This window comes from Saimiri boliviensis, chromosome 21, assembly GCF_048565385.1.
Source record: "Saimiri boliviensis isolate mSaiBol1 chromosome 21, mSaiBol1.pri, whole genome shotgun sequence".
Taxonomy (NCBI): domain Eukaryota; kingdom Metazoa; phylum Chordata; class Mammalia; order Primates; family Cebidae; genus Saimiri; species Saimiri boliviensis.
The window spans coordinates 14,113,340-14,140,845 of NC_133469.1; the positions used below are offsets into that span (position 1 = coordinate 14,113,340).

The 27,506-nt window shown below is 62.0% G+C and overlaps 2 protein-coding genes across 9 annotated transcripts in view; one reads left to right on the forward strand and one right to left on the reverse strand.

Annotated features, from left to right (window-relative positions):
* Positions 1-2,073, forward strand: part of TMPRSS6 (transmembrane serine protease 6) — a 38,519-nt gene extending 36,446 nt beyond the window's left edge. Inside the window, exon 18 of one of the 2 annotated variants that reach the window (XM_010343494.3) lies at positions 76-2,072. In XM_010343494.3, the coding sequence (XP_010341796.2) occupies positions 76-234 (159 nt within the window). In that variant the 3' untranslated portion in view covers positions 235-2,072. Of the gene's footprint in view, positions 1-75 lie in introns of both variants that reach the window. The other variant, XM_010343496.3, reaches the window with a different exon arrangement.
* A 786-nt stretch (positions 2,074-2,859) lies between these two features.
* Positions 2,860-27,073, reverse strand: KCTD17 (potassium channel tetramerization domain containing 17). 7 transcript variants are annotated; one of them, XM_003932899.4, is made up of 9 exons: positions 26,825-27,073; positions 25,604-25,712; positions 9,657-9,748; positions 8,633-8,728; positions 6,767-6,892; positions 5,329-5,413; positions 5,077-5,148; positions 4,630-4,720; positions 2,860-3,725 (listed from the first exon to the last, which is right to left on the reverse strand). In XM_003932899.4, exons 1-9 carry the CDS (start codon positions 27,032-27,034, stop codon positions 3,656-3,658), a joined length of 951 nt encoding a protein of 316 aa, XP_003932948.3. In that variant the 5' UTR covers positions 27,035-27,073; the 3' UTR covers positions 2,860-3,655. The 7 variants fall into 7 exon arrangements, with proteins under 7 accessions (XP_003932948.3, XP_003932947.2, XP_010341802.2 ...); XM_003932898.4 differs by lacking the exon at positions 5,077-5,148 and having other exon boundaries at positions 26,825-27,072; XM_010343498.3 differs by lacking the exon at positions 2,860-3,725 and having other exon boundaries at positions 3,742-4,720.
* Between the last annotated feature and the right edge of the window lie 433 nt (positions 27,074-27,506).

The window sequence follows — 27,506 nt, forward strand, 5'->3', positions numbered from 1 at the left end:
CAATCCCCACGGCCCCTCACCTAGAAAGGGGGTGCCCTTACCCTGCTTCCGTCCTCTCTCCTTTCCCCCTTGCAGGGCGACTCGGGCGGTCCGCTGGTGTGCAAGGCACCCAGTGGGCGCTGGTTCCTGGCGGGGCTGGTCAGCTGGGGCCTGGGCTGTGGCCGGCCTAACTACTTCGGCGTCTACACCCGCGTCACGGGGGTGATCGGCTGGATTCGGCAAGTGATGACCTGAGGAACCGCCCCCTGCAGAGCGGGGCCCACCTCTTGGACTCACAGAGCCCAGGGCAACTGCCAAGCAGCGGGACACGTATGCTGGAGGCAGGCAGGTGGGCCCTGTAGTCGCAGGTGGCGGCATCTTGTCTTGCCCCTGACGGCTGCTCCGGCGATGGCAGGAGGCGGAGGAGTGCCAGCAGCTGGAGGTCAAGATGTCCCCCGAGGACCCAGGCCCACGCCCAGCCGTCTGCCTCCCGATGCTCTCTCCTCTGTCCCCTTCCTCCACCGCTGCCTATTTCGGGGAGGTAGCTCAGCAGCAAGAATGCTGGTTCCAGGTCCCCGGGAGTGTCTGAGACGCACCCCACCTGGTACAGAGGTTACCTGGGCTGCCTGAGCTCCGGAGAGCAGATTCCAGCTTTGGAAGGCCCTGGCCGAACTTGGGATCTGGGGATGGAAAGTGCCTCCATAGGAGGGGACCCTCAGAGCCCTGGAGACTGCCAGGTGGGCCAGCACCACTGTAAGCCAAAGGCTGGGGAAACCCTGACACCAGGGTCCTTGCCCACCCCTGCCTGTCACCTGGGCCCTCACCAGGAGGTGAGCTCAGCTGCCCTTGGGAATAAAGCTGCGGATCCCAGCCCTACTGCTGGAGTTTGAATGGGGACCTGAGCACCAGCCTCATGCCTTTGATTGAAGCAGCCCTTGCTTCCTGCGCAGCCTGTTTGATAAGTGTCCAGAATGCCAAGGTGGGCTCAGAGGCAGCAGGCGTGGGCACTGAGGGTGCGGCCTCCCGGGCAGCTGCCCAGGTCCCAGGAGAAATGCCTGGAAGGCAATCGTTTGGGGACCCTCGGGTCAGGGTGAGGGATGTGAGGCGCAATGGTCTTTTGGGACCTCAGGGGGAAACTGAGGCTCAGAGAGGCAGTTAACATCCTCATGATGGTACTGGGGTCAGGAGCAGAGGGGGCATGGACACCTGTCTCCCAGTCCCCATCTACTGTGGTCCCCTCCAGCTCAACACTCACTCCCTTTGGATTCTTTGAGTCACCGAGTAGTACCTCGGGCTCCAACCATGTGCCAGCGCTGTGCTGGGACCCCAGGGGTGAAGGACCTGACTCCTGACCCCAGGAGCCATGACGATGACCCAGTGGGAAGGGCCAGCGGGGAGCATGGACCGGGTAAGTCAAGGCAAACTGCTTGGAGGCCGTGAGACTTGAGCTGGGGCTCAGAGGTGGTCAAGGTGGGCACATCCGGAAAGGATATTCCAGGCAGGGGAAGAGCACGTGCAAAGGCACAGAGTCCTGGAAGGACGAGGCACACTGGGACCTGGCAAGCTGAGCGAGCGTGTGTTAGCACAGAGCTAGAGAGGGGAAGGGCTGAAGGAGTCGGAGGGGCAAACTGAGGTGGGATAACAGAACCTGGAGTTGAGCCAAGAATTTGACCCTGAAAGCACTGGGGAGCCATGGCGGGCTCTATAGTAGAGGAGTGACGTGAGTGGACGCGCACATTTTGGAACCACCCACTGGCCTGAGTGTGGAGGGAGTGGCAGGCAGGGAGGCTGGTTAGGAGGCCACTGCAGGACTCCAGGAAGGAGAAGATGGGCCCAGACTAAGCAATGCCACGGGATGGACTGGAGGGTGGTTTTGGACCCCTGGGGGCAGCGGAGATGGAGCCAGGGGCCAGCTGGAGGTGAGGGTGGGCAGTTAAGTGCGGACAACTCTGGAAGCCTAACAGAGCGGGAGAAAGGGGTCCTCAGAGGGGCCCAAGACTGAGAGGGGAGGTTTTCCAACATGGGCACTGCTGCCACGTCTGTGGGTGAATGAGGCAGAAGGGGAGGCAGGGATGGGGAGCACCCACCTGGGTCCCGCCAGGAGGAGCTGGGGCGGGCAGGCGGGTGGGGCGCATCTCGAGTGAGTGGGCACAATACACACACGATCCCTCTGGTGATCCGGAATCACCCTGGGCCTACCCCAGTCTCCATCGGAATCCTGGAGGGGCGGAGGGTCCTCTGCTCTCCTAACAAGCCTCCTGGTGACTCTTTTGCAAGGAGAGTTGGACCCCAAAAGTGAGGCCAGCTTTGGAGTGGCGTGTCCTCCAGGAAAGTGGCGAGGCCCTCCAGGCTGGAGCTAGCAAGAGGGAGCCCCCACACCTTAGGGGCCCGCTGCCCGCCAGGATTTCCTCAAGCCAGGCCACGGAGAGACTCGGCAGGACGGGGAAGCTGAAGGAGCTGGCCAGGGTAGGTGAAGGGCCTGGGGTGCGGGCTGGGGCCGGCAGACTCAGAGAAGGGAGAGGGTGGGGGGTTTTCAGTTCCTGAGATTTAGAGCAGAGGGGTGGCAGTAATGGGGAGAGGTGGTGGTGGCCCGAATGTCAGAGTAGAAGTGGAGGGGTATCCTGAGAGGGTTAGGGTGTGGCAGAGGCAGCCTGGGGCTCTACCTAGGGTTCTGTTTCCTGGGTGCTCTCGTATCCAGCCCCAGGGCAAAGGATACAGCCAGCTCCCCAAGCCCTCCCCACAACACACGGGAAACGGGCAAGAGGGCAGTGTCCCTGGGCTTTCGGGAGAATGCTGAGCTCCTTTGGGCCAGTCTACCACACCTTGAGTGTAGCCCCGTCCCCAAAAGTGACCCAGAGAAAGAGAGGGCGACAGCCAGGCTGGGCTGTTCCTTCGGGCTTTATTACATGGTGGGGTCCAACACAGCTGAGAAGCAAGGGCCCATCCCGGGAAGGCAAACTCAGGAGGGGCCCCTGGCTCAGCCGTCACGCCCACTCTCCCCTGCGCACTTCCTGAGTCCTCCACTGCCCCTGCCCAGCCCCTTCCGCTGCCTCTCCCCGCCCTCCAGGCCAGGTGCTGGGCTGGCAATGCAAGTGGCTGGGGGCGGGATCACCGCGGTGAAGACTGAGCCAGCTGCCCCTACTCTGACAGGCCAGCTCCCCACACCCCGTATCCCCAGTACCTGAATCTCCATTTGCAAACAGCGTTCTGCCAGGGGGTGGGGCTGGGTCCTTTCCCTCCCGGGGCAGCTGAAGGGGGGGCTGCCCCTATATACTACCTGAGGGCCTTCGGGGACCTGGCTCCTCCGTGCACCCTCACAACAACCCTGTGAGGTAGGTGGGGTGGGAGGAGTTACCCCTGGACTAAGGCTCAAGGAGGCGCTGTGACCGGGCCAGGAGGGCGCACGTCTGCCATGCAGCAGGGGGACCTGGGCGAGGGGGTGTGGGGGCTGCAGAGGCATGGCCAGGCAGTGCCACATGTCCGCCACGGGCAGTCGGCTCCGCCCAGGGGGCCTGGGGCCCACCTCAGGCCTTGAGAGGTCCCAGGGGGCCCCCGCCCTGCCCCTGGAGGCAGGGGTAAGTCACAGCCCCATGGATGCAGACAGAGGAGGCCAGGGAGAGGGCACTTCTTCCTTCTCAGGCCCGGGGCCCACCCCATGGTACAAAAATAAAGGATTTCAGATGGGAACCCCAAGTCCCTGGAGGTGATCTGGGGCCTCACATCCAGGTGCCTCTGGCTTGTAACAGCTAGAAAAAAAAGAGGGGAAGGGCAAGAGGAGGGGGGGCGGAGGTGGGGCCGGTAAGGAGGGGGTGATGTGGGGGCCGGGGGCAGAGAGGAGATTGAAGGGCAGGGAGAGGGAGAGAGAGAGAGGCAGCTGAGTCAGTCACAGGCTTCCTTCTGGAGGAGGGGGTGGGGCTGAGGCCCAGAGAAGGTGGATTCAGAACTGAGCCGGAGATGGGGGGGGAGCAGGAAAGGTGCCCCAACTAACCCATCCAGGAACCCCATGCCCCATCTTGGGCTGGTGATGGCACCTACAGAGGCCAGATTCTGCCAAGACTCTGAAGGGGCTGGGGTGGTGGGTGGCCAGGGCTAGGAGAGGCACTGATACTCCAGGCGAAAGGAGCCACAGAGAGCAGCTCTCTGTCCCCATTTTAGAGGCAGTTGTGGCCCAGAGAGGGACAGTGACTTGCCCAAGGTCACACAGCAGGCAGAGAAGATTGGGGTAGGGTGCCTGTGGGCATGCGGCCAGGGCTTTTTCTGCCACTCTGCAAATCCTTAGGGCAGCTCTGGCTGACACTTCATGGGCCAAGGGCATTCCAAAGTGGCCTGTTCTCCCCATCCCCACAGAAATAGGGATACCACAAGGCAGTGACACAGGAGCTCCTGGATGTGCAGGACTTGGCCAGGGCCTTGGGCTTCGGCAGTCCCTCCCTCCTCCCCAGTCTGGCTCAGGTGCTGACGGGCTGGTGGGAAAGCTCCCACTCCCTAACTTTCTTCTCCTCTCGGAGCCTCACCCCCAAGGCCAAGGTCAGATGAGAAACTTTGGTGGGTGGAGCTAATCAGCCGAGAAAGCTCGGCTCAAGTCCAGGGATCAAGAGGTGAGCACCCTCCTCACTCCGCCCCTCCCGCCAGCACCGCCAAGCTACAAACCAGGGATGGCAGCTCTGGGGGCGGGCGAGGGGCCGAGGAGAAGCCCTCACGGCAAGCTCAGCCTCAGGTCTGAGAGGGTGCGGGCGGAAACCTGCAAGGAGGAGACGTGAGGAGGCGGCGGGAGGAGGAGAGGCGGGGCAGGGCCCGAGGCCGAGCCTCAGAGGTGCCCGGCAGGGTTGGTGGGCACAGAGGAGGTACAGCTGCGCCCCTCCTCCCCAGGCTGGGAGGCAGGAGGTACCAGAAGGGGCGCAGGAGGCGGCAGGCAGGATGGTCTGGGATGCAGGGCCAGGGGGCCTGCGTGGAGGGCACGGGAGGCTGGGACCAGGGCAGCCCCGGGATGGAGGCGTGAGCAGGCAGAGAGAAAACCCGGACAGGGGCAGAGAGGGAAGAGGCAGGGTGCAGATGAGATCCAGGAGGAAGAAGAGGTGGATGAAGATGAGGCAGGACCTCCAGCGGGAAGCGGAGGAGGAGGCAGTGGTGGGAGGGAGAAAAGGTTAGCGGGATCCTGAGATGACTGGGCTGCAAAGAGAAAGTGAGAGAAGGGATGGTTATGCGGGTGAGGCGCCAGGCAAGTGGCTGAGCTAACCCTGGTGCCCCCCAGCAGCCCCCAGGCCCCCGGTTCTGCAGCTGGCTCCAGCAGGGGGTGGGCGGGAGGCTCCGGCTTTGCTTAGCAATCATCCTCCTGGGGCGTGGCTGCACCTTTCTCCTGTGCATCTGCCTCCACCTCCACCTCCACCTCCTCCTCCTCCTGCTGCTGCTGCTCCTCCAGCGGCTCCTCCGTGCTCTGTGAACCAGCCAGCGGACCCAGGGAAGAAAGAGTGGAGACGCTAACAGGGCGGCCAGGGCCTGCTGGCAATCCCCAAAGCCCCGGTCTCAGGCAAGGCGGAGGGACCTCGGGAGAGGGGAGGGCTCCAGCCACAGAAGCTGGGGGCACCTTCTCCAGTTCCCGGGGTAGCTGGGGAGGCCTAGGGAAAGCAGCTGAGGATGGGGCACTGTGGGCATGCCCAGGGGTCAGTCTGGCTGCCGTTCCATAGAGCGAGGCTGGAGCTGGGGTCGAAGCGGAACAGGGAGGGTGTGGGACTGGGGTATCCCTGAGAAGTGCCTGGGAAGGCCTTGTTGGGAAAGACTGATCCTGAGTAGAAATGTGGCCAAGCCCCAGGGCAGATGCCACCCAGATCTGGGATGCCAGCCAGTCTCTGACAACCCAGGTCCAGGGGCTTTGGCCCAGAGAGGCAAAACAAGCAAGCTTGCCCTGTACCCTTGCAGGGCAGCGCCAGCTCTGGCGGTGGTGGGGGTAGGTGGGCGGGCAGGGAGCATCACAGCAGGACAGGGAGGGCAGCAGACAGACAGGAAGCCGGAGGTAAGCCTCCAGGGCGCAGGGGCGGGCCCCAGGAGGAGCAGCCTCCCTTCTTCCCAGCCTGGTTCACACCTGCTCTGTGGCTCTGCCAAAGGCCCTTGGGACTTCCCACAGCACGGGGTCCAGGGTGGCAGGATGCCCGCTCAGTCCCCTCCCCACAGGGGGCAAGTGCTGCCAGGGTGCTCTCGGGAGGCTGACTTAACAGGCCAGGCAGGCACACAGGGCAGGCTGCCACCAGGCTGCCCCCATCCTGCGGAGCGGCCAAGGAGGGAGCCTGGGAAAGGGGCAGGATTTACAGCGGTGGCTTCCCCATCCTGGCTCAGGCCCGGTGCAGACATGCACCCGTCCCTGGGGAATAAAGGGCATTTGGGATCCCAGAAGTTCCAGGCTCCAAGGATACCACAGAGAGCATGTGGTCCTTCCCTCTCACTTCACAGGGAATGCGGCAGAGGTGCGAGAGAGGACAAGCTTTGTCCTAGGTCACACAGAGAGTACCACCCTGTGCCCTGAGTCCCTAGCCCATGCCACAGTGCCCGGTGGCCACTACGCGGCCCCCTTCACGCGGCCTCTGAGTCCACGCCGGCCACACCCTCCGGATGCTCTCATCTCACTGCTCCCAGCCTGGGCCTGGGTAACGGCAGGTGGCATGGGATGGATGGCGGTGGCTGTGACCATGGGGAGAGAGGAGGAGGGACGGTGCGGGCGCAGGGGCAGGAGGGGCGGGGAGGTGGAGGGAGACAGGAGCCTTCTGCAGACACGGCCTGAGGCGGGTGGGCTTACCTTGGTCTTGCGGCTGGACTCGGAACTCAGCCCGTTCGGGGAGCTGTGGAGCTCCTTGGACACCACACACAGGAACTCGGCCTGATCCTCGCTGCCGTAGCTGTAGGAGGAGCCGATGTTCACCAGCTAGAGGGGTAGAGCATGGGGCAAGACGCAGGTTGGTGTTGGGGACCATGGGGCAAGGTGGGGCAGGCCTCGGCCCCCATCAGGGTACCGGCTCCTGTCCTGATCCTACGGCTTGTTGGGCCCCTCCTGGGTTTGCAGAGGGCGCCTCTGGGCAGGAAGGTGGAGTCCTTCCCCTCGAGACCTGTGCCCCGGGACCAGCCACTCCACCTGGCTTGGCTGGCTCGGCGATCCCTGGTGGAGAGTGGCAGCATTACTGCCATCCCCACCACAACCCCCAGCCTAGCCCCAGAGCCAGGGGGCCCTTTTCGCAATGCAGACAGAGGCCTCTAAAGGATGGCTGTCCCCTGTTCCAGACGTGGCTGACACAGCCCCAGGAAAAGGTTGCAGGGTGGACTGGCAAGGTGGAGCCCCACAGACTATTCCCTTCACTCCTGGAAGCAGAGTGGGGACAGGTGGGCCACTCCTGAGACCAAAGGGCAAAGGACCAGTGGCCCCGGCCTGCTCACTCAGCCTCTGATAGCCTGTGCAATTGACAAAGGTGCTCAAAGTTGCCCTGCCTCTGTTCCAGGGTCCCTAGAATAACCACGCCCACAGAGCCCTTCTGGCTAACAAAGTTCTTGCAGGTGATGGGTCTCATTTAGCTCTCAGGGACCCTTCTTCAGCAGGCAGAGGAAAATATCACCCCCTCGGGCAGAAGAGGCTTGGAGAGGTGGTGGCCTGCTGAAGGCCTCACAGCTAGGGAGAGGTGGACCAGGGAAGTGGCATCGGGGATCCCACATCCTCTCTGAGTGCTGCAGACTTCAATCCGGACTTCTGGTGATCTGCATGACGCGAGTGCCCACACACACAGCCCCACCGAGGGCCAGGAACTCTACTGACGGCCCTTCTAATCTTCACAACCATCCTACAGAGGAGGTGCCGGTTAGCCCACTTCACAGATGAGGAAACTGAGGCCCGCAGAGGAGATGCAACTTGCCCAAGGTGGCAGGCATGTCAGTGGCGAGGCCTAGAGGTGATCCAGGCCTCTGGCTCTGCACTGGGCCCATTCCTCCATCTCCCCGGCCATCCTGGGGGCCCTGACCTCCTGCCTTGTGCTAGGGAGCATGTGGGCGGGAGTCAGGGAAAGCTAGCCAAGCCTGTCTCCTTCTCTAAAGGCACATTTGACCTCGGGCTAACTTTCTGGCTCTGCTCATCTGGAGACCTCAGAGGCAGGAGGTCCGCTGCATAACCAGAAATAAAGTCCCTTGAGATAAAGACCTCCTGACGGGTAAACCACATCTGGACTGGGAGGAACCATTGTTCACCATAAAAACCTCATGGGAAGCCACTGCTTCGGGCTCCCCAGCCTCTTGCTACGCTGGTGACTGGGCATGTCCCCTGCGGAGACCCTGAAAACTACATCGGGAGCTGCTGCCCTGGCCTGGTGTTGGCTCCGCTCACCTGAGTGGGTCTCTTCTCCTTGCCCCTGGGCTGTCTCTCGGGGGCCAGAGACTTGCTCGTGCCACCAGATAGATCAGCAGCTGCTTGCTGTGAGGACTCCCACCAACAAGACTGCCCTGTGCTGCCCTGTGGCCACTCGGGCTCCTCCTCTCTCCCGGTCAACCTGCCACCAAGCGTGGTCTCTATAACCCTGTTTAGTTTGACTTAAGAAGACCACCGGTGGCGGGGGGGGTACTGTGAAGGGGAACCCAAGGGAGGGGCCGGGGTGGGCCTGGTAGTACGCCCGTGTCCCACCCCTACCTGCTCAAAACGCCAGCCGTCAGACATGGTGGAGACCATCTGCGTGAGCTCCTCCTCCTGGCACTGCAGCACGCGATACACGTGCTTGGGTGGGACCTGTGGGCACAAGGGTCACATAGAGGGCACCTGTGGGAACACCAGTTATTGCTGCCACCCCCACAACATACCCAGAGAAGAAGAGAGAGAAAGAAGAGGTGAGCTGGGGGAGGCAGCCACGCTCTGGCTCTGAGCGCCTGCTCCTCACCAGGCACCATCTCACTTAATCCTTCCAAGAAGCCTAGGCATTAGAGGACTTCCCACTGAGGCCCAGAGAGGTCAGTTACTTGCCCAAGGTCACCTAGCCCAAGGGTGGAGGAGACAGAACCGGAACACAGGGAATTCAAGAAAGAACGAGGGTGGCGCTTGGGGAACATTCTGGGTCACCAATGGAGTCAGGCCCTCAAGGAGACCCAGAGCCTCCCCTGTTCAGGCCGCTGGGGGTTGGAGACGGTTCCTCACCACCTGTCCCTAGCCCTCACACCACCCCAGCGTAGGCGGAAATTCTCCCTCCCTCCTCCTGCAGACTAACCAGGGAGGCCTGGGCTCCAAGCTCACCCATGCCAGCCCCAACAGCCTGCACTGTGCCCACCAGGTGACCATCTGATCCCACGAAATGCACAATTGGCTAACCCTGCATTGCCCTCTGCAGGGCACCCTGCACCTCCACACTGACCCCCTCCTGCCAGTAAGGAAGGAATGGGTGTGCAGCTTCCACCCCTCTCTATCCCATAAGAGGAAATCAAGGTCCAGAGAGGGCAAGCCCGGCCCAAGGTCACACAGCAAATGAGGCTGAGCAGGGACGAACCCCAGCGCCCGTCGCCCAGTCTGCGGCTATGCTGGGCAGCCTGGGAGTCCAACAGTCACTCCACTCCTTACAAGCCAGCTCGGCCTCCCCATGATAAACACAGGTCCTGTCTCTCCCAACCTCCTCCGCCTCCCACTCCCCAGCGGCCCCCCGGCCATGGATGCCACCCCTGCTCCCCACCTGGGTGACTGTGTAGTCCTTCTCTTCCATCCGGTCTTTGATGATGCGGATCAGCGGGCCGATGTTGTAGAACTCGGCTTCCTCCAAGACGCCTGGCAGAACAGATCCCAGTCACTCCTTCCGCCTCCATGCCCCATTCTCCTCTTGTTCCCACCACCCCCAAACCCACCTCCTGCTCCGATCACCCACCCTGAGGATGAGCTGAGCATCTGTGAGTTCAGGGGTCAAGCAAGAGGGAGCATTTCCTTCCGTGGATCCCACACTTCCTGTGGCAGGGGCTGAGACACTGCCACACAGCTCTGCTCTGCTGAGCTGTATGACCAGGGGCACCCGCCAGGCCACAGTCTGGGGCTACTTTAGAGCTACCAAGAGACAGCAGGCTCATTGGGGCTGATCCCCAGAATGTCACCATGAGCAGGGCCTTGCCTGACCCCCGGTCATGTGCTTCTATTTATGAAGCACATTCTAAGTGCCAGGTGCATTGCAGTTTTGAATTCTCAGAACTGCAAGGAGGTGCTTTCGTCATCCATATTGAACAACTGGGAAAACTGAGGCTCCCAAAGAGAAGCGGCTTGTCCAAGGTCACACAGCCGGTACGTGGCAGCGGAAACTCAAGTACCACAGACTCCAGAGCTCATGTCTTCCCCCACAGAGCCCGTGCCATCCCCTGGCCCCCAATTCTGATGCCATCCCCTGACCCCCACATACCCCGTGCCATCCCCTAGCCCTCAATATCCCTGTGCCATCCCCTACCCTCACATAGCCCTGTTCAATCCCCTGGCTCCGGATATCCCTGTGCTATCCCCTGGCCCCCACATAGACCCATCCCATTCCCTGGCCCCCACATAGCCCTGTGCTATCCCCTGGCCCCCACATAGACCCATCCCATTCCCTGGCTCCCACATAGCCCCGTGTCATCCCCTGGCCCCCGATATCCCTGTGCCATCCCCCAGCCCCCCACATACCCCTGTGCCATTCCCTAGCCTCCGATAGCCCCGTGCCATCTCCTGGCCCCCACATAGCCCCATCCCATCCCCTGGCCCCCACACAGCCCCATCCCCCACATAGCCCCATCCCATCCCATGGCCCCAACATAGCCCCATGCCATCCCCTGGCCCCTAATATCCCTGTGCCATTCTCTGGCCCCCACACAGCCTTCTGCTATCCCCTAGCCCATGATAGCCCTGTGCCATCCCCTAGCCCCCACAAAGCCTTGTGCCATCCACTAGTCCCCACAAAGCCTTGTGCCATCCCCTAGCCCACGATATCCCAGTGCCATCCCCTAGTCCCCACATAGCCCTGTGCTAACCCCTAGCCCCCACCTAAACCTGTGCCATCCCCAAGCTCCAAAATTCCTGTGCCATCCTCTAACTTCCACATAGCCCGTGCCATCCACTAGCCCCCGATATCCCAGTGCCATACCTTAGCCCCCACAGAGCTCCGTGCCATCCCCTAGCCCCCGATATCACTGTGTGATCCCCTAGCCCCCACATAGCCCTGTGCCATCCCCTAGCCCCTGATGTCCCTGTGCCATCCCCTAGCCCCCACACAGCCCCGTGCAATCACCCAGCCCACACACAGCCCCGTGCCATCACCCAGCCCCCACATAGCCCATGCCATCCCCTAGTGCCCACATACCCTGTGCCATCCCCTAGCACCCGATATCCCTGTGCCATTCCCCTAGCCCCCACATAACCCCGTGCCATCCCCCAGCTCCCACATAGCCCCGTTCCATCCCATAGTCCCAGATATCCCTGTGCCATCCCCTAGCTCCCACATAGCCCTGTGCCATCCCCTGGCCCCTGATATTCCTGTACCATACTCTAGCCCCCACATGGCCCTGTGGAATACCCTAGCCCCTGATAGCCCTGTGCCATCCCCTAGCCCCCAATATCTCTGTGCCATCCCCTAGCCTCTAATATCCCTCTGCCAACCCCTAGCCCCCACATAGCCCTGTGCCATCCCCTAGTCCCCAATTCCCATGCCATCCCCTGACCCCCACATAGCCCCATGCCATCCCTTAACCCCCAATATCCCCATGCTATCCCCTAGACCCCACATAGCCCAGTGCCATCCCCTAGCCCCCGATATCCCAGTGCAATCCTCAAGCCCCCACATAGCCCTGGTGCCATCCCCTGGCCAACACATAGCCCCGTCCCATCCCCTGGCTCCCACATAGCCCCATGTCATCACCTGGCCCCGATATCCCTGTGCCATCTCCCAGCTCCAAAATTCCTTTGCCATCCTCTAACTCCCACATAGCCCCATGCCATCCCCCAGCCCCCATATAGCCCAGTGTCATCCCCTGGCCCCCAATATCCCTGTGCCATCCCCTAGTCCCCACATAGCTCCGTGCCATCCCCGAGCCCCCACAAAGCCCCATGCAAACCTCTAGCCCCCGATATCCCATGCCATCCCCCAGTCCCCACATAGCCGCATGCCATCCCCTGGCCCCCAATATCCCCATGCCATCCCCTAGCCCCCGATATCACTGTGCCATCACCTAGTCCCCACATAGCCCTGTGCCATCCCCTAGCCCCCGGCAGCGCAATGCCATCACCCGTCTCCCACATAGCCCCATGCCATCCCCCGGCCCCCAATATCCCTGTGCCATCCTCTAGTCCCCACATAGCCCCATGCCATCCCCTAGTCCCTGATATCGCTGTGCCATCCCCTAGCCCCCAGAGAGCCCTGTGCCATCCCCTAGCTGCCAAATAGCCTGTGCCATCCCCTAGCCCCCACATAGCTCGGTGACATCCCCTAGCCCCCAATATTCCTGTGCCATCCCCTGGCCCCCGATATCCCTGTGCCATCTCCTGGCCCCCACATAGCCCCATGCCATTCCCTGGCCCCAACAGGGCCCCGTCCCATCCCCTGGCCTCCACATAGCCCCATCCCCCACATAGCCCTGTCCCATCCCCTGGCCCCAACATAGCCCCATGCCATCCCCTGGTCCCCAATATCCCTGTGCCATTTTCTGGCCCCCACACAGCCTTGTGCCATCACCTAGCCCCCACAAAGCCTTGTGCTATCCCCTAGCCCAAGATATCCCGGTGCCATCCACTAGTCCCCACACAGCCCTGTGCCAACACCTAGCCCCCACCTAACCTGTGCCATCCCCTAACTTCCACAAAGCCCGTGCCATCCACTAGCCCTCACATAGCCCCGTGCCATCCCCTAGTCCCCGATATCGCTGTGTGATCCCCTAGCCCCCACATAACCCCATGCCATCCCCCAGCTCCCACATAGCCCTGTTCCATCCCATAGCCCCCGATATCCCTGTGCCATCCCCTAGCCCCGACATAGCCCCATTCCATCCCCTAGCCTCCGATATCCCCCCGATATCCCCCAGCTCCCACATAGCCCTGTGCCATCCCCTGGCCCCTGATATCCCTGTACCATACCCTGGCCCCTACATGGCCCTGTGGAATACCCTGGCCCCTGATAGCCCTGTACCATACCCTAGCCCCCACATGGCCCTGTGGAATACCCTAGCCATCACCTAGCTCCCACTTAGCCCTGTGCCATCCCCTAGCCCCCACATAGCCCTGTGCCATGACCAAGCCTCTAATATCCCTCTGCCAACACCTAGCCCCCACATAGCCCTGTGCCATCCCCTGGCCCCCAATTCCCATGCCATCCCTAACCCCAACATAGCCCCATGCCATCCCGTGGACCCCACATAGCCCTGTGCCATCCACTAGCCACCGATATCCCAGTGCCATCCCCTAACCCCCACATAGTCCCGTGCCATCCCCTAGCCCTCGATATCCTAGTGCCATCCCCTAGCTCCCGATATCACTGTGTGATCCCCTAGCCCCCACATAGCCCTGTGCCATCCCTTAGCCCCCATATCCCTGTGCCATCCCCTAGCCCCTGATGTCCCTGTGCCATCCCCTAGCCCCCACACAGCCCCGTGCCATCACCCAGCCCCCACACAGCCCCGTGCCATCACCCAGCCCCCACACAGCCCCGTGCCATCCCCTAGCGCCCACATACCCCGTGCCATCCCCTAGCGCCCACATACCCCGTGCCATCCCCTAGCGCCCACATACCCCATGCCATCCCTTGGTCCCCGATATCCCCATGCCATCACTTACCCCACGACATCCCCATGCCATCCCCTAGCACCTGATATCCCTGTGCCATTCCCCTAGCCCCCACATAACCCCGTGCCATCCCCCAGCTCCCACATAGCCCCGTTCCATCCTATAGCCCTCGATATCCCTGTGCCATCCCCTAGCTCCTACATAGCCCTGTGCCATCCCCTGGCCCCTGATATTTCTGTACCATACCCTAGCCCCCACATGGCCCTGTGGAATACCCTAGCCCCTGATAGCCCTGTGCCATCCCTTAGCTCTCACATACCCTGTGCCATCCCCTAGCTCCCACATAGCCCTGTGCCATCACCTAGCTCCCACATAGCCCTGTGCCATCCCCTAGTCCCCAATTCCCATGCCATCCCCTGACCCCCACATAGCCCCATGCCATCCCCTAGCCCCCACATAGCCCCATGCCATCCCTTAACCCCCAATATCCCCATGCTATCCCCTAGCCCCCACAGAGCCCTGTGCCATCCCCTAGCCACCACATAGCCTGTGCCATCTCCTAGCCCCCACATAGCCTGTGCCATCCCCTAGCCCCCACATAGCCTGTGCCATCCTGTAGCCCCTGATATCCCTGTGCCATCCCTCAGCTCCCAAATAGCCCTGTGCCATCCCCTGGCCCCTGATATCCCTGCACCACCCCCTAGCCCCCACATGGCACTGTGGAATACCCCAGCCCCTGACAGCCCTGTGCAATCCCCTAGCTCCCACATAGACCTGTGCCATCCCCTAGCCCCCAATATCCCTGTGCCATGCCCTAGCCCCCACATAGCCCTGTGCCATCACCTAGCCTCTAATATCCCTCTGCCAACCCCTAGCCCCCACATAGCCCTGTGCCATCCCCTAGCTGCTGACATCCCTGTGCCATCCCCCAGCTCCCACATAGCCCTGTGCCATCCCCTGGCCACTGATATCCCTGTACCATACCCTAGCCTCCACATAGCACTGTGGAATACCCCAGCCCCTGATAGCCCTGTGCCATCCCTTAGCTCCCACATAGCCCGGTGCCATCACCTAGCCCCCACATAGCCCTGTGCCATCACCTAGCCTCCAATATCCCTCTGCCAACCCTTAGCCCCCACATAGTCCTGTGCCATCCCCTAGCCCCCAATTCCGATGCCATCCCTTGACCCCCACATAGCCCCGTGCCATCCCCTAACCCCCACATAGCCCCGTGCCATCCCCTAGCCCTCAATATCCCTGTGCCATCCCCTAGTCCCCACATAGCCCCATTCAATCCCCTGGCTCCGGATATCCCTGTGCCATTCCCTAGCTGCCATATAGCCCCGTGCCATCCCCTAGCCTTGATATCCCCATGCTATCCCCTAGCTCCCACATAGCCCGGTGCCATCCCCTAGACCCCGATATCCCGGTGCCATCCTCAAACCCCTCATAGCCCTGGTGCCATTCCCTGGCCCCCACATAGCCCTGTGCTATCCCCTGGCCCCCACATATACCCATCCCATCTCCTGGCTCCCACATAGCCCCGTGTCATCCCCTGGCCCCCGATATCCCTGTGCCATCCTCTAGCCCCTGATATCCCTGTGCCATTCCCTAGCCCCCACATACCCCTGTGCCATCCCCTAGCCAGACAGCCCTGTGCCATCCCCTAGCCCCCACATAGCTCTGTGCCATCCCCCAGCCCCCACATACTCCTGTGCCATCCCCAGCCCCCAATAGCCCCATGCCATTCCCTAGCCCCCAATAGCCCCGTATCATCCCTTGCCCCGATATCCTGGTGCCATCCCCTAGCCCCCACATAGCCCCGTGCCATCCCCTAGCCCCCGATATCCCAGTGCCATCCCCTAGCCCCCGATATCGCTGTGTGATCCCCTAGCCCCCACATAGCACTGTGCCATCCCTTAGCCCCCATATCCCCGTGCCATCCCCTAGCTCCCGATGTCCCTGTACCATTCCCCCAGCCCCCACACAGCCCCGTGCAATCACCCAGCCCCCACACAGCCCCGTGCTATCACCCAGCCCCCACATAGCCCTGTGCCATCACCTAGTGCCCACATACCCCGTGACATCCCCTGGTGCCCGATATCCCCATGCCATCACTTACCCCACGATATCCCCGTGCCATCACCCAGCCCCCACATAGCCCCGTGCCATCCCCTAGCACCCGATATCCCTGTGCCATCCCCTAGCCCCCACATAACCCCGTGCCATCCCCCAGCTCCCACATAGCCCTGTTCCATCCCATAATGCCAGATATCCCTGTGCCATCCCCTAGCCCCCACATAGCACTGTGCCAACCTCCATCCCCCACATAGCCTTGTGCCAACCCCTAGCCCTCACATAGTCCCGTGCCATCCTCTAGCCCCCCATAGCCCTGTGCCATCCCCTGGCCCCTGATATTCCCGTGTCATCCCCTGGCCCCCACATAGCCCCATGCCATCCCCTGGCCCCCACATAGCCCCATGCCATCCCCTGGCCCCCACATAGCCCCGTGCCATCCCCTATTTCCCGATATCCCAGTGCCATCCCCTAGTCCCTACATAGCCCTGTGCCAACCCCTAGCCCCTATCTAAACCTGTGCCATCTCCTAGCTCCAAAATTCCTGTGCCATCCTCTAACTTCCACATAGCCCGTGCCATCCACTAGCCCCCGATATCCCGGTGCCATATCCTAGCCCCCACATAGACCCGTGCCATCCCCTAGCCCCTGATATCACTGTGTGATCCCCTAGCCCCCACATAGCCCTGTGCCATCCCTTAGCCCCCATATCCCTGTGCCATCCCCTAGCCCCTGATGTCCCTGTGCCATGCTCTAGCCCCCAATATCGCTATGCCATCCCCCAACCCCCGATATCCCTGTGCCATCCCTCAGCTCCCAAATAGCCCTGTGCCATCCCCTGGCCCCTGATATCCCTGTACCATCCCCTAGCCCCCACATGGCCCTGTGGAATACCCCAGCCCCTGATAGCCCTGTGCTATCCCCTAGCCCCCACATAGACCTGTGCCATCTCCTAGCCCCCAATATCCCTGTGCCATGCCCTAGCCCCCACATAGCCCTGTGCCATCACCTAGCCTCTAATATCCCTGTGCCATCCCCTGGCCCCCACATAGCCCCGATATCCCCATGCCATCCCCTGTCCCCCGATATCCCCATGCCATCCCCTGGCCCCCGATATCCCCGTGCCATCCCCTGGCCCCCGATATCCCCGTGCCATCCCCTGGCCCCCACATAGCCCTGTGCCATCCCTTAGCTCCCACATAGCCCTGTGCCATCCCCTAACCCCCACATAGCCCTGTGCCATCACCTAGCCTCTAATATCCCTCTGCCAATCCCTGACCCCCACATAGCCTCGTGCCATCCCCTAGCCCCCACATCGCCCCCTGCCATCCCCTAGCCCTCGATATCCCTGTGCCATCCCCTAGCCCCTACATAGCCCTGTGCCATCCACTAACCCCCACACAGCCCCCTGCCACCTCCTACCCCTCAATATCCCTGTGCCACCCCCTAGCCCCTACATAGCCCCGTGCCATCCCCTAGCCCCCACATAGCCCCCAGCCATACCCTAGCCCTCAATAACACTGTGCCATCCCCTAGCCCACACATAGCCCGTGCCATTCCTTAACCGCCGATATCCCCATGCCATCCCCTAGCCCTCCCTTAACCCCTGATATTCCCATGCTATCCCCTAGCCCCCACATAGGCCGGTGCCACCTAACCCTGTGCCATCCCCTAGCCCCAAAATTCCTGTGCTATCCTCTAACTCCCACATAGCTCCATGCCATCCCCTGGCCCCCGATATCCTGGTGCCATCCCCTAGCCCCCACATAGCCCCTTGCCATCCCCTAGCCCCCACACAGCCCTGTGCAATCACCCACCCCCCAGACAGCCCCGTGCCATCCCCTAGCACCCACATAAACCGTGCCATGCCTTGGCCCCCGATATCCCCATGCCATCACTTACCCCATGATATCCCTGTGCCATCACCCAGCCCCCACATAGCCCCGTGCCATCCACTGGCCCCCACATAGGCCCATGCCATCCCCTAGCACCCGATATCCCTGTGCAATCCCTTAGCCCCCACATAACACCGTGCCATCCTCCAGCTCCCACATAGCCCCGTTCCATCCCCTAGCCCCCGATATCCCTGTGCCATCCCCTAGCTCCCACATAGCCCTGTGCCATGCCCTGGCCCCTGATATTCCTGTACCATACCCTAGCCCCCAACATGGTCCTATGGAATACCCTACCCCTGATAGCCCTGTGCCATCACCAAGCTCCCATATAGCCCTGTGCCATCCCCTAGCCCCTGATGTCCCTGTGCCATCCCCTAGCCCCCACACAGCCCCGTGCAATCACCCAGCCCACACACAGCCCCGTGCCATCACCCAGCCCCCACATAGCCCATGCCATCCCCTAGTGCCCACATACCCTGTGCCATCCCCTAGCACCCGATATCCCTGTGCCATTCCCCTAGCCCCCACATAACCCCGTGCCATCCCCCAGCTCCCACATAGCCCCGTTCCATCCCATAGTCCCAGATATCCCTGTGCCATCCCCTAGCTCCCACATAGCCCTGTGCCATCCCCTGGCCCCTGATATTCCTGTACCATACTCTAGCCCCCACATGGCCCTGTGGAATACCCTAGCCCCTGATAGCCCTGTGCCATCCCCTAGCCCCCAATATCTCTGTGCCATCCCCTAGCCTCTAATATCCCTCTGCCAACCCCTAGCCCCCACATAGCCCTGTGCCATCCCCTAGTCCCCAATTCCCATGCCATCCCCTGACCCCCACATAGCCCCATGCCATCCCTTAACCCCCAATATCCCCATGCTATCCCCTAGACCCCACATAGCCCAGTGCCATCCCCTAGCCCCCGATATCCCAGTGCAATCCTCAAGCCCCCACATAGCCCTGGTGCCATCCCCTGGCCCCCATATCCCTGTGCCATCCCCTAGCCCCCACATAGCCCTGTCCCATCCCCTGGCTCCCAGGTAGCCTCATGTCATCACCTGGCCCCCGATATCCCTGTGACATCCCCTGGCTCCCGATATCCCTGTGCCATCCCCGAGCCCTACCTAACCCTGTGCCATCTCCTGGCTCAAAAATTCCTGTGCCATCCTCTAACTCCCACATAGCCCCATGCCATCCCCCAGCCCCCAATATCCCGGTGCCATCCACTAGGCCCTGAAATCCCGGTGCCATCCTCTAGCCCCCATATAGCCCCGTGCCATCCCCTGGCCCCCAAAATCCCTGTGCCATCCCCTAGTCCCCACATAACCCCGTGCCATCCCAGAGCCCCCACAAAGCCCTATGCAAACCTCTAGTCCCCGATATCCCGTGCCATCCCCTAGTCCCCACATAGCCCCAAGCCATCCCCTAGCCCCCGACAGCCCCATGCCATCATCCGGCCCCCACATAGCCCCATGCCATCCCCCGGCCCCCAATATCCCTGTGCCATCCTCTAGTCCCCACATAGCCCCATGCCATCCCAAATCCCCATGCAAACCTCTAGCCCCTGATATCCCCGTGCCTTCCCCTAAGTGTCCACATAGCCCCATGCCATCCCCTAGTCACTGATATCGCTGTGCCATCCCCTAGCCCCCACAGAGCCCCGTGCCATCCCCTAGCCCCCACACAGCCTGTGCCATCCCCTAGCCCCCACACAGCCTGTGCCATCCCCTAGCCCCCACATAGCCTATGCCATCTCCTAGCCCCCACATAGCCTGTGCCATCCCCTAGCCCCCACATAACCTGTGCCATCCCCTGGCCCCCGATATCCTGGTGCCATCCCCTAGGCCCCACATAGCCCCATGCCATCCCCTAGCCCCCACCTAACCCGGTGCCATCCCCTGGCCCCCAAATTCCTGTACCATCCTCTAACTCCCACGTAGCCCCGTGCCATCCCCTAGCCCCTGATATCACCGTGCCATCACCTAGCCCCCACATAGCCCAGTGCCATCCCCAGCCCCCACACAGCTCTGTGCCATCCCCTGGCCCCAATATCCCCGTGCCATCCCCTAGCCCCTGATATCCCCGTGCCATCCCCTGGCCCCCGATATTGCTGTGCCATCCCCTGGCCCCCACATACCCCTGTGCCAACCCCTAGCTCCCAATAGCCCCATACCATCCCCTAGCCCCCACATACCCCTGTGCCATCCCCTAGCCCCAACATACCCCTATGCCATCCCCTAGCTCCCACATAGTCCCATGCCATCCCCTAGCCCCCAATATCTCTGTCATCCCCTAGCACCGATATTCCTGTGCCATCCCCTAGTACCCACATAACCCTGTTCCATCCCGTAGCCCCCGATATCCCTGTGCCATCCCCTAGCCCCTACAGAACCCCGTGCCATGCTCTACCCCTGATATCCCTGTGCCACCCCCTAGCCGCCACATAGCCCTGTGCCATCCCCTAGCCCCTACATAACCACATGCCATCCCCTAGCCCCCGATATCCCAGTGCAATCCTCAAGCCCCCACATAGCCCTGGTGCCATCTCCTGGCCCCCAATATCCCTGTGACATCCCCTGGCTCCCGATATCCCTGTGCTATTCCCGAGCCCTACCTCACCCTGTGCCATCTCCTAGCTCCAAAATTCCTGTGCCATCCTCTAACTCCCACATAGCCCCATGCCATCCCCCAGCCCCCGATATCCCGATGCTATACCCTATGCCCCGAAATCCCAGTGCCATCCTCTAGCCACCATGTAGCCCCATGCCATCCCCTGGCCCCCAATATCCCTGTGCCATCCTCTAGCCCCCACATAACCCCATGCCATCCCGTCCCCTGATATCCCCATGCCATCCCCAGCCCCCACACAGCCCCGTGCCATCACCCAGCCCCCACACAGCCCCGTGCCATCACCTAGTGCCCACATACCCCGTGACATCCCCTGGTGCCCGATATCCCCATGCCATCACTTACCCCACGATATCCCTGTGCCATCCCCTAGCCCCCACATAGCCCCATTCCATCCCCTAGCCCCCGATATCCCTGTGCCATCCCCCAGCTCCCACATAGCCCTGTGCCATCCCCTGGCCCCTGATATCCCTGTACCATATCCTAGCCCCCACATGGCACTGTGGAATACCCTAACCCCCGATAGCCCTGTACCATACCCTAGTCCCCACATGGCCCTGTGGAATACCCTAACCCCTGATAACCCTGTGCCATCCCTTAGCTCCCACATAGCCCTGTGCCATCACCTAGCTCCCACATAGCCCTGTGCCATCCCCTAGCTCCCACATAGCCCTGTGCCATCACCTAGCTCCCACATAGCCCTGTGCCAACCCCTAGCCCCCAATATCCCTGTGCCATCCCCTAGCCCCCACATAGCCCTGTACCATCACCTAGCCTCTCATATCCCTCTGCCAACCCCTAGCCCCCACATAGCCCTGTGCCATCCCCTAGCCCCCAATTCCCATGCCATCCCCTGACCCCTACATAGCCCCATGCCATCCCCTAGCCCCCACATAGCCCCATGCCATCCCTTAACCCCCAATATCCCCATACTATCCCCTAGACCCCACATAGCCCGGTGCCATCCCCTAGCCCCCGATATCCCAGTGCAATCCTCAAGCCCCCACATAGCCCTGGTGCCATCCCCTGGCCCCCAATATCCCTGTGCCATCCCCTAGCCCCACATAGCCCTGTCCCATTCCCTGGCTCCCAGGTAGCCCCATGTCATCACCTGGCCCCCGATATCCCTGTGACATCCCCTGGCTCCCGATATCCCTGTGCCATCCCCGAGCCCTACCTAACTCTGTGCCATCTCCTAGCTCGAAAATTCCTGTGCCATCCTCTAACTCCCACATAGCCCCATGCCATCCCCCAGCCCCCGATATCCCGGTGCCATCCCCTAGGCCCCGAAATCCCGGTGCCATCCTCTAGTCCCCATATAGCCCCGTGCCATCCCCTGGCCCCCAATATCCCTGTGCCATCCCCTAGTCCCCACAAAGCCCCATGCCATCCCTTAGCCCCCGATATCGCTGTGCCATCACCTAGCCCCCACATAGCCCTGTGCCATCCCCTAGCCCCCAACAGCCCCATGCCATCACCTGGCCCCCACATAGCCCCATGCCATCCCCTTGCCCCCAATATTCCTGTGCCATCCCCTAGTCCCCACATAGCTCCGTGCCATCCCCGAGCCCCCACAAAGCCCCATGCAAACCTCTAGTCCCCGATATCCCCGTGCCATCCCCTAGAGTCCATATAGCCCCGTGCCATCCCCTAGTCCCTGATATCACTGTGCCATCCCCTGGCCCCTACAGAGCCCCACGCCATCCCCTAGTCCCCGATATCCCTGTGCCATCCCCTAGCCCCTGATATCCCTGTGCCATCCCTCAGCTCCCAAATAGCCCTGTGCCATCCCCTGGCCCCTGATATCCCTGTACCATACCCTAGCCCCCACATTAGCCCTGTGGAATACCCCAGCCCCTGATAGCCCTGTGCCATCCCCTAGCCCCCACATAGTCCTGTGCTATTGCCTAATCCCCAATATCCCTGTGCCATGCCCTAGCCCCAACATAGCCCTGTGCCATCACCTAGCCTCTAATATCCCTGTGCTATCCCCTGGCCCCCACATAGCCCCGTGCCATCCCCTGTCCCCCGATATCCCCATGCCATCCCCTGGCCCCGATATCCCTGTGCCATCCCCTGGCCCCCGATATCTCCGTGCCATCCCCTGGCCCCCACATAGACCTGTGCCATCCCCTAGCTCCCACATAGCCCTGTGCCATCACCTAGCCTCTAATATCCCTCTGCCAACCCCTAGCCCCTACACAGCCCTGTACCATCCCTTAGCCCCCAATTTCCATGCCACACCCTGACTCCCACATAGCCCCCTGCCATCCCCAGCCCTCGATATCCCTGTGCCATCCCCTAGCCCCCACATAGCCCCGTGCCATCCCTTAACACCCACATAGCCCTGTGCCATCCCCTAGCCCCCACATAGCCCTGTGCCATCCCCTAGCCCCCACATAGCCCCCAGCCATCCCCTAGCCCTCGATATCCCTGTGCCATCCCCTAGCCCACACATAGCCCCATGCCATTCCTTAACCCCTGATATCCCCATGCCATCCCCTAGCCCTCCCTTAACCCCCGATATCCCTATGCTATCCCCTAGCCCCCACATAGCCCAATGCCATCCCCTAGCCCCCAATATCCCCGTGCCATCCCCTAGCTCCCACCTAACCCGGTGCCATCCTCTAGCCCCAAAATGCCTGTGCCATCCTCTAACTCCCACATAGCCCCGTGCCATCCCCTGGCCCCCGATATCCTGGTGCCATCCCCTAGCCCCCACATAGCCCCGTGCCATCCCCTAGCCCCCACCTAACCCTGTGCCATCCCCTGGCCCGAAAATTCCTGTGCCATCCTCTAACTCCCACATAGCCCCGTGCCATCCCCTAGCTCTTGATATACCTGTGCCATCCCCTAGCCCCCACATAGCCCCGTGCCATCCCCTGGCCCCCAATATCCCCGTGCCATCCCCTGGCCCCCGATATCCCTGTGCCATCCCCTGGCTCCCAATATCCCCATGCCATCCCCTGGCCCCCGATATTGCTGTGCCATCCCCTGGCCCCCACATAGCCCTGTGCCATCCCCTGGCCCCCGATAGCCCTGTGCCATCCCCTAGCCCCCATATCCTTGTGCCATCCCATAGCCCCCGATGTCCCTGTGCCATCCCCTAGCCCCCACATAGCCCCGTGCCATCCCCTTGCCCCCAATAGCCCCATGACATCCCCCAGCCCCCACATAACCCTGTGCCAACCCCCATCCCCCACATAGCCCCATGCCAACCCCTAGCCTCCACATAGCCCCCTGCCATCCCCTAGCCCCCACACAGCCCCGTGCCATCCCCTTGCCCCCGAAAGCCCCGTGACATCCCCTGGCCCTCAACCCCGTGCCATCACCCGGCCCCCACATAGCCCTGTGCCATCCCCTAGCCCCCATAGCCCTGTGCCATCCCGTAGCCCCCGATGTCCCTGTGCAATCCCCTAGCCCCTGATGTCCCATGCCAACCCCTAGCCCCGTGCCATGCCCTAGCCCCCGATATCCCCGTGACATCCCCCAGCCCCCACATAGCCCTGTGCCAACCCCTAGCCCTGACATAGTCCCGTGCCATCCTCTAGCCCCCCATAGCCCTGTGCCATCCCCTGGCCCCTGATATCCCCGTGTCATCCCCTGGCCCCCACATAGCCCTATGCCATCCCCTGGCCCCCACATAGCCCCGTGCCATCCCCTGGCCCCCACATAGCCCCGTGCCATCCCCTGGCCCCCACATAGCCCCGTGCCGTCCCCTGGCCCCCACATAGCCCCGTGCCGTCCCCTGGCCCCCACATAGCTCCGTGCCATCCCCTAGCCCCCGATATCCCCGTGCCATCTTCTAGCTCCTACATAGCCCTGTGCCATCCCCCAGCCCCCACATAGCCCCGTGCCACCCCCCAGCCCCCAATATCCCTGTGCCATCCCCTAGCCCCCACATAACCCTGTGCCATCTCCTAGCCCCCGATATCTCTGTGTCATCCCCTAGCCCCTGACAGCACTATGCCATCCCTTAGCCTCCACATAGCCCTGTGCCATCCCCTAGCCCCCGATATCCCTGTGCTATCCCTAGCACCTGATAGCCTTGTGCCATCCGCTAGCTCCCACACAGCCCTGTACCACCCCTAGGCCCCTATAGCCCTGTCTGACCCTCTGGCCCCCGGACATCCCTGTCTGATGGTGTGGGAATAGCAGGGCTTTGAGGACTCAGAGCCTGTAAACAGGTGCTGGCTGTGAAGCAGCTGGGGTGTTTACTTCCCTCCGGTGGGACCTGCTCCTGAGCCTAGGCCACGCCCATGGTATCTGTGCTCCCCTAGGGATGAACAGGGAAGCCTCGGGGCCCTGCAGGGCCTGGCACCTACAGTGGGCTCTTATGTTGCAACCCTGACCTACTAGAGCATTGCTGGGCCTCCAGACCACTGTGTCCCATAGGGCTCAAGGAGGACGGACCACAGCCCTGAGCAGGAAGGCACGCACAGGTGCAAGTGCTATCTGTCCATGGGACTCATGACAGCTCCCTCCAGAAGCCAGATCACCACCCCCATTTAACAGATACCAGTGGAGACGCAGTGAGAGGTGACATGTGCAAGCTGGTCTGGCTGGATCAGCTGACCCAGAGCCACACCCTGTGTCCCAAAGAAGAGTTAACTCGGCACTGACGGTATTCCCTGCCCCTGGCTGGGGCCGTTGACAGGTCGTTCTCCCAGACAGGGCTGTCTTACTGTTTGTGAGGCCCAGATACGGGTATATACAGGGCCTCAGCCACCTAGGCCTGGGAATAACTAAAGCCCCACTGGGAAGCAGACTCCCCCCCCTCCACTGCCTCCACCCACAACCAGCACTCTGCTGCAGAGACTGCCAGACTTAGTGAATAGTCACCCGTTCCACCCACTTACAAGCCCTCACCAAGCAGAATTTGAGATATTGGATCAGCCAGAGAAAGAGCTCTTCCCATGCCTGTCAACACCGCATTCCCCTCACCCCAGCCTCTGGGTGTGACGGTCCACACCTGGCTTCCTGGGAGGCGTCACAGCCCACAGCAGAGGCCACAGGGCCTCGCTGACTTCCTCTATCCCCCGCACGTGTGTCTCTCCATCACCTCCCTGACAGTACCCAGGGAAAGCTTGGGCCTGTCTGCCTGGCAGAGCCCCAGGCTTGGCGCCGGCAGATGCCCAGGAATCTGTCCCATCCAGGTGGGAAGAGGCAAGAAACAAGGAAGCAGGCAGATGTCCATCCTGGCTGTCCAAATGGCTTGGGGCCTCCACAGAGGGCCCCGGCAGGCTGCAGAGGGATGGGCTAGGATGTGGGCCCCAGGCCAGCCCCCTGGACCAACTCACCCTCCTCAGCCATGTCCTTGTCCAGCACCAGCTTGCCATGACGGAGGAAGTTCAGGATGGGCCCAAAGTAGGTGGGGTCACGGTCAATGAGGTAGGCCCCGGTCTCATCCTATGGAGGTGAGGGATGCTCAGTGAGAAAAGAGTGAGGCCTCTCCCTGGCTAACCCCGCATATACACAGGGAGGGAGGGAGGGTCAAGGGAGAGCTCTTCCCTGGAGGGAGCAGGCACGAAGGAGCAAAAAGGCACTGGGGTCAAATGGACATGGGTTCAAACACTGCTTCTGCCTTTTCCTGACTCTGTGACCTTGGGCTAATGATCTAGGCTCTTTGAGCCTCACTCCTCTCCCCGTAATTAGGGGTCACTGTGAGCATCCAGCTAGAGGAGGTCTGAGTGGCACCTGGCCCAGCACAGGCCCAGCGAGTGTCCCTCTTAGAGGCTGTCCCCTGAAGCCAGCCCCACCGTTGCCCCAAGGTCCCTAGTCTTTCAGGGGATTTTACAAGTTTCCATAGGAGCCACTATCTCACTGGACACTCTCGAGGGCAGGGAGGCAGGGTGGGCTTCCACGCAACTCTACAGAGACTGGAGACATTGAGAGGTGAGGTCACGGATGGGGGACAGGAGACCTCAGAGGGCATCTTCAGACCAGCCCCTCGTATTACAGACGAGGAAGGAGGCTGAGTGTAGGGAAGGGTCCGACCCAAGGTCGCGAAGGCAGTGTGCAGCAGAGTCAGGGTGGGTGCTCAGAAATAGTGCCCACCGGGCCAGCGCTCCTCCTAGATTCTGCCCAGCTCAGAAGGCGCCCCAGGACTCCTCCATCCAGCTCCCTGTACCACTGCGCCACCCACATCCCAAAGGGCGGGAGAAGTAGCCTCGTCGACTCCTTCCCCAGAGCAGGAGTCCCCTCTGGGAGGGAAGAAAGACCCCAGGTCTCTCCCTGACCACAGCCCCCAAAGAGAAGGAGAGGCCTCGATCCAGGGCGGCTCGAGAGCTTACGACGGCCGCAGCCTGCGTTGTCCCGTTGCCAAGGCAATGGGCACATCCCTCATGCCAGACCCACCTTTCCCTCCCCTCCTCCTGCCGGTTCTTCCCGCCTCCAGTTCCTCGGAAATGGACCCCGCCGCGTCCCCAGCCTGGCGGGCGGGCCAAGCCGGACAGCCCCGAGTCGGGCGCGCGGAGGACCCACCGCCTTCCCGCGCCCGCCGCCCACCCCGGGGGCCTCACCCGGTCCGACTGCAGCTCTTCCCCCTGGCACAGGCGGCTGAGGAAGGACTTCTGCTCGCGGCACAGCGTCTGCCGGGTGGTCAGGAACACCGTGCCCCCGACGTTGAGCCGCACCCACTTGCCCCAGCAGCCCGCGGCACGGCCGCCCGCCCCTGCCGGCGGCGCTACCTCTCCGGCCTCCATCCTCATCGCCGGCCGCGGCGTCTGCATCCTCCTCTCGGGCCCGGGGGTGGGCGGGGACCGCGCGCGGGGCAGGCCGGGAGCTGTAGTCCGCGCCCCCAGGCTCCGCGTGGGCCGCGGAGAGGGTCCCGCCCCCGCGCTGCTTCCGCTCCCGACCCCGCCCCGCTTCGCCCTTACCCGCAGGCCCGCACGCCGGGCTATTGAAGAAACCCTCTGGCCAAACTGCTGTGGTTGGGGAAGTTGGACTCGCAGCCTCTGGGAAAAGAATGAGGGCTTTCCCAAATCTGCAGTCTTCCCATTGGTCCGGGCATTCTTGTTTTCCTTTGTGCCGTCATAAGGGAAGAAACTTCTCCCTTCAGGAATCCAAATAGCATTGACCCGCATGTGTTTCGTCATATTTTTGCGTTTGCCCTTTGTGTGTATAGGGGTGGGGGCGCGGGTGGGTGGGAGTAGGTTCTTTTCCGTACCTGCGTTATTGGAGGACGACATAGCTGGACTTGAG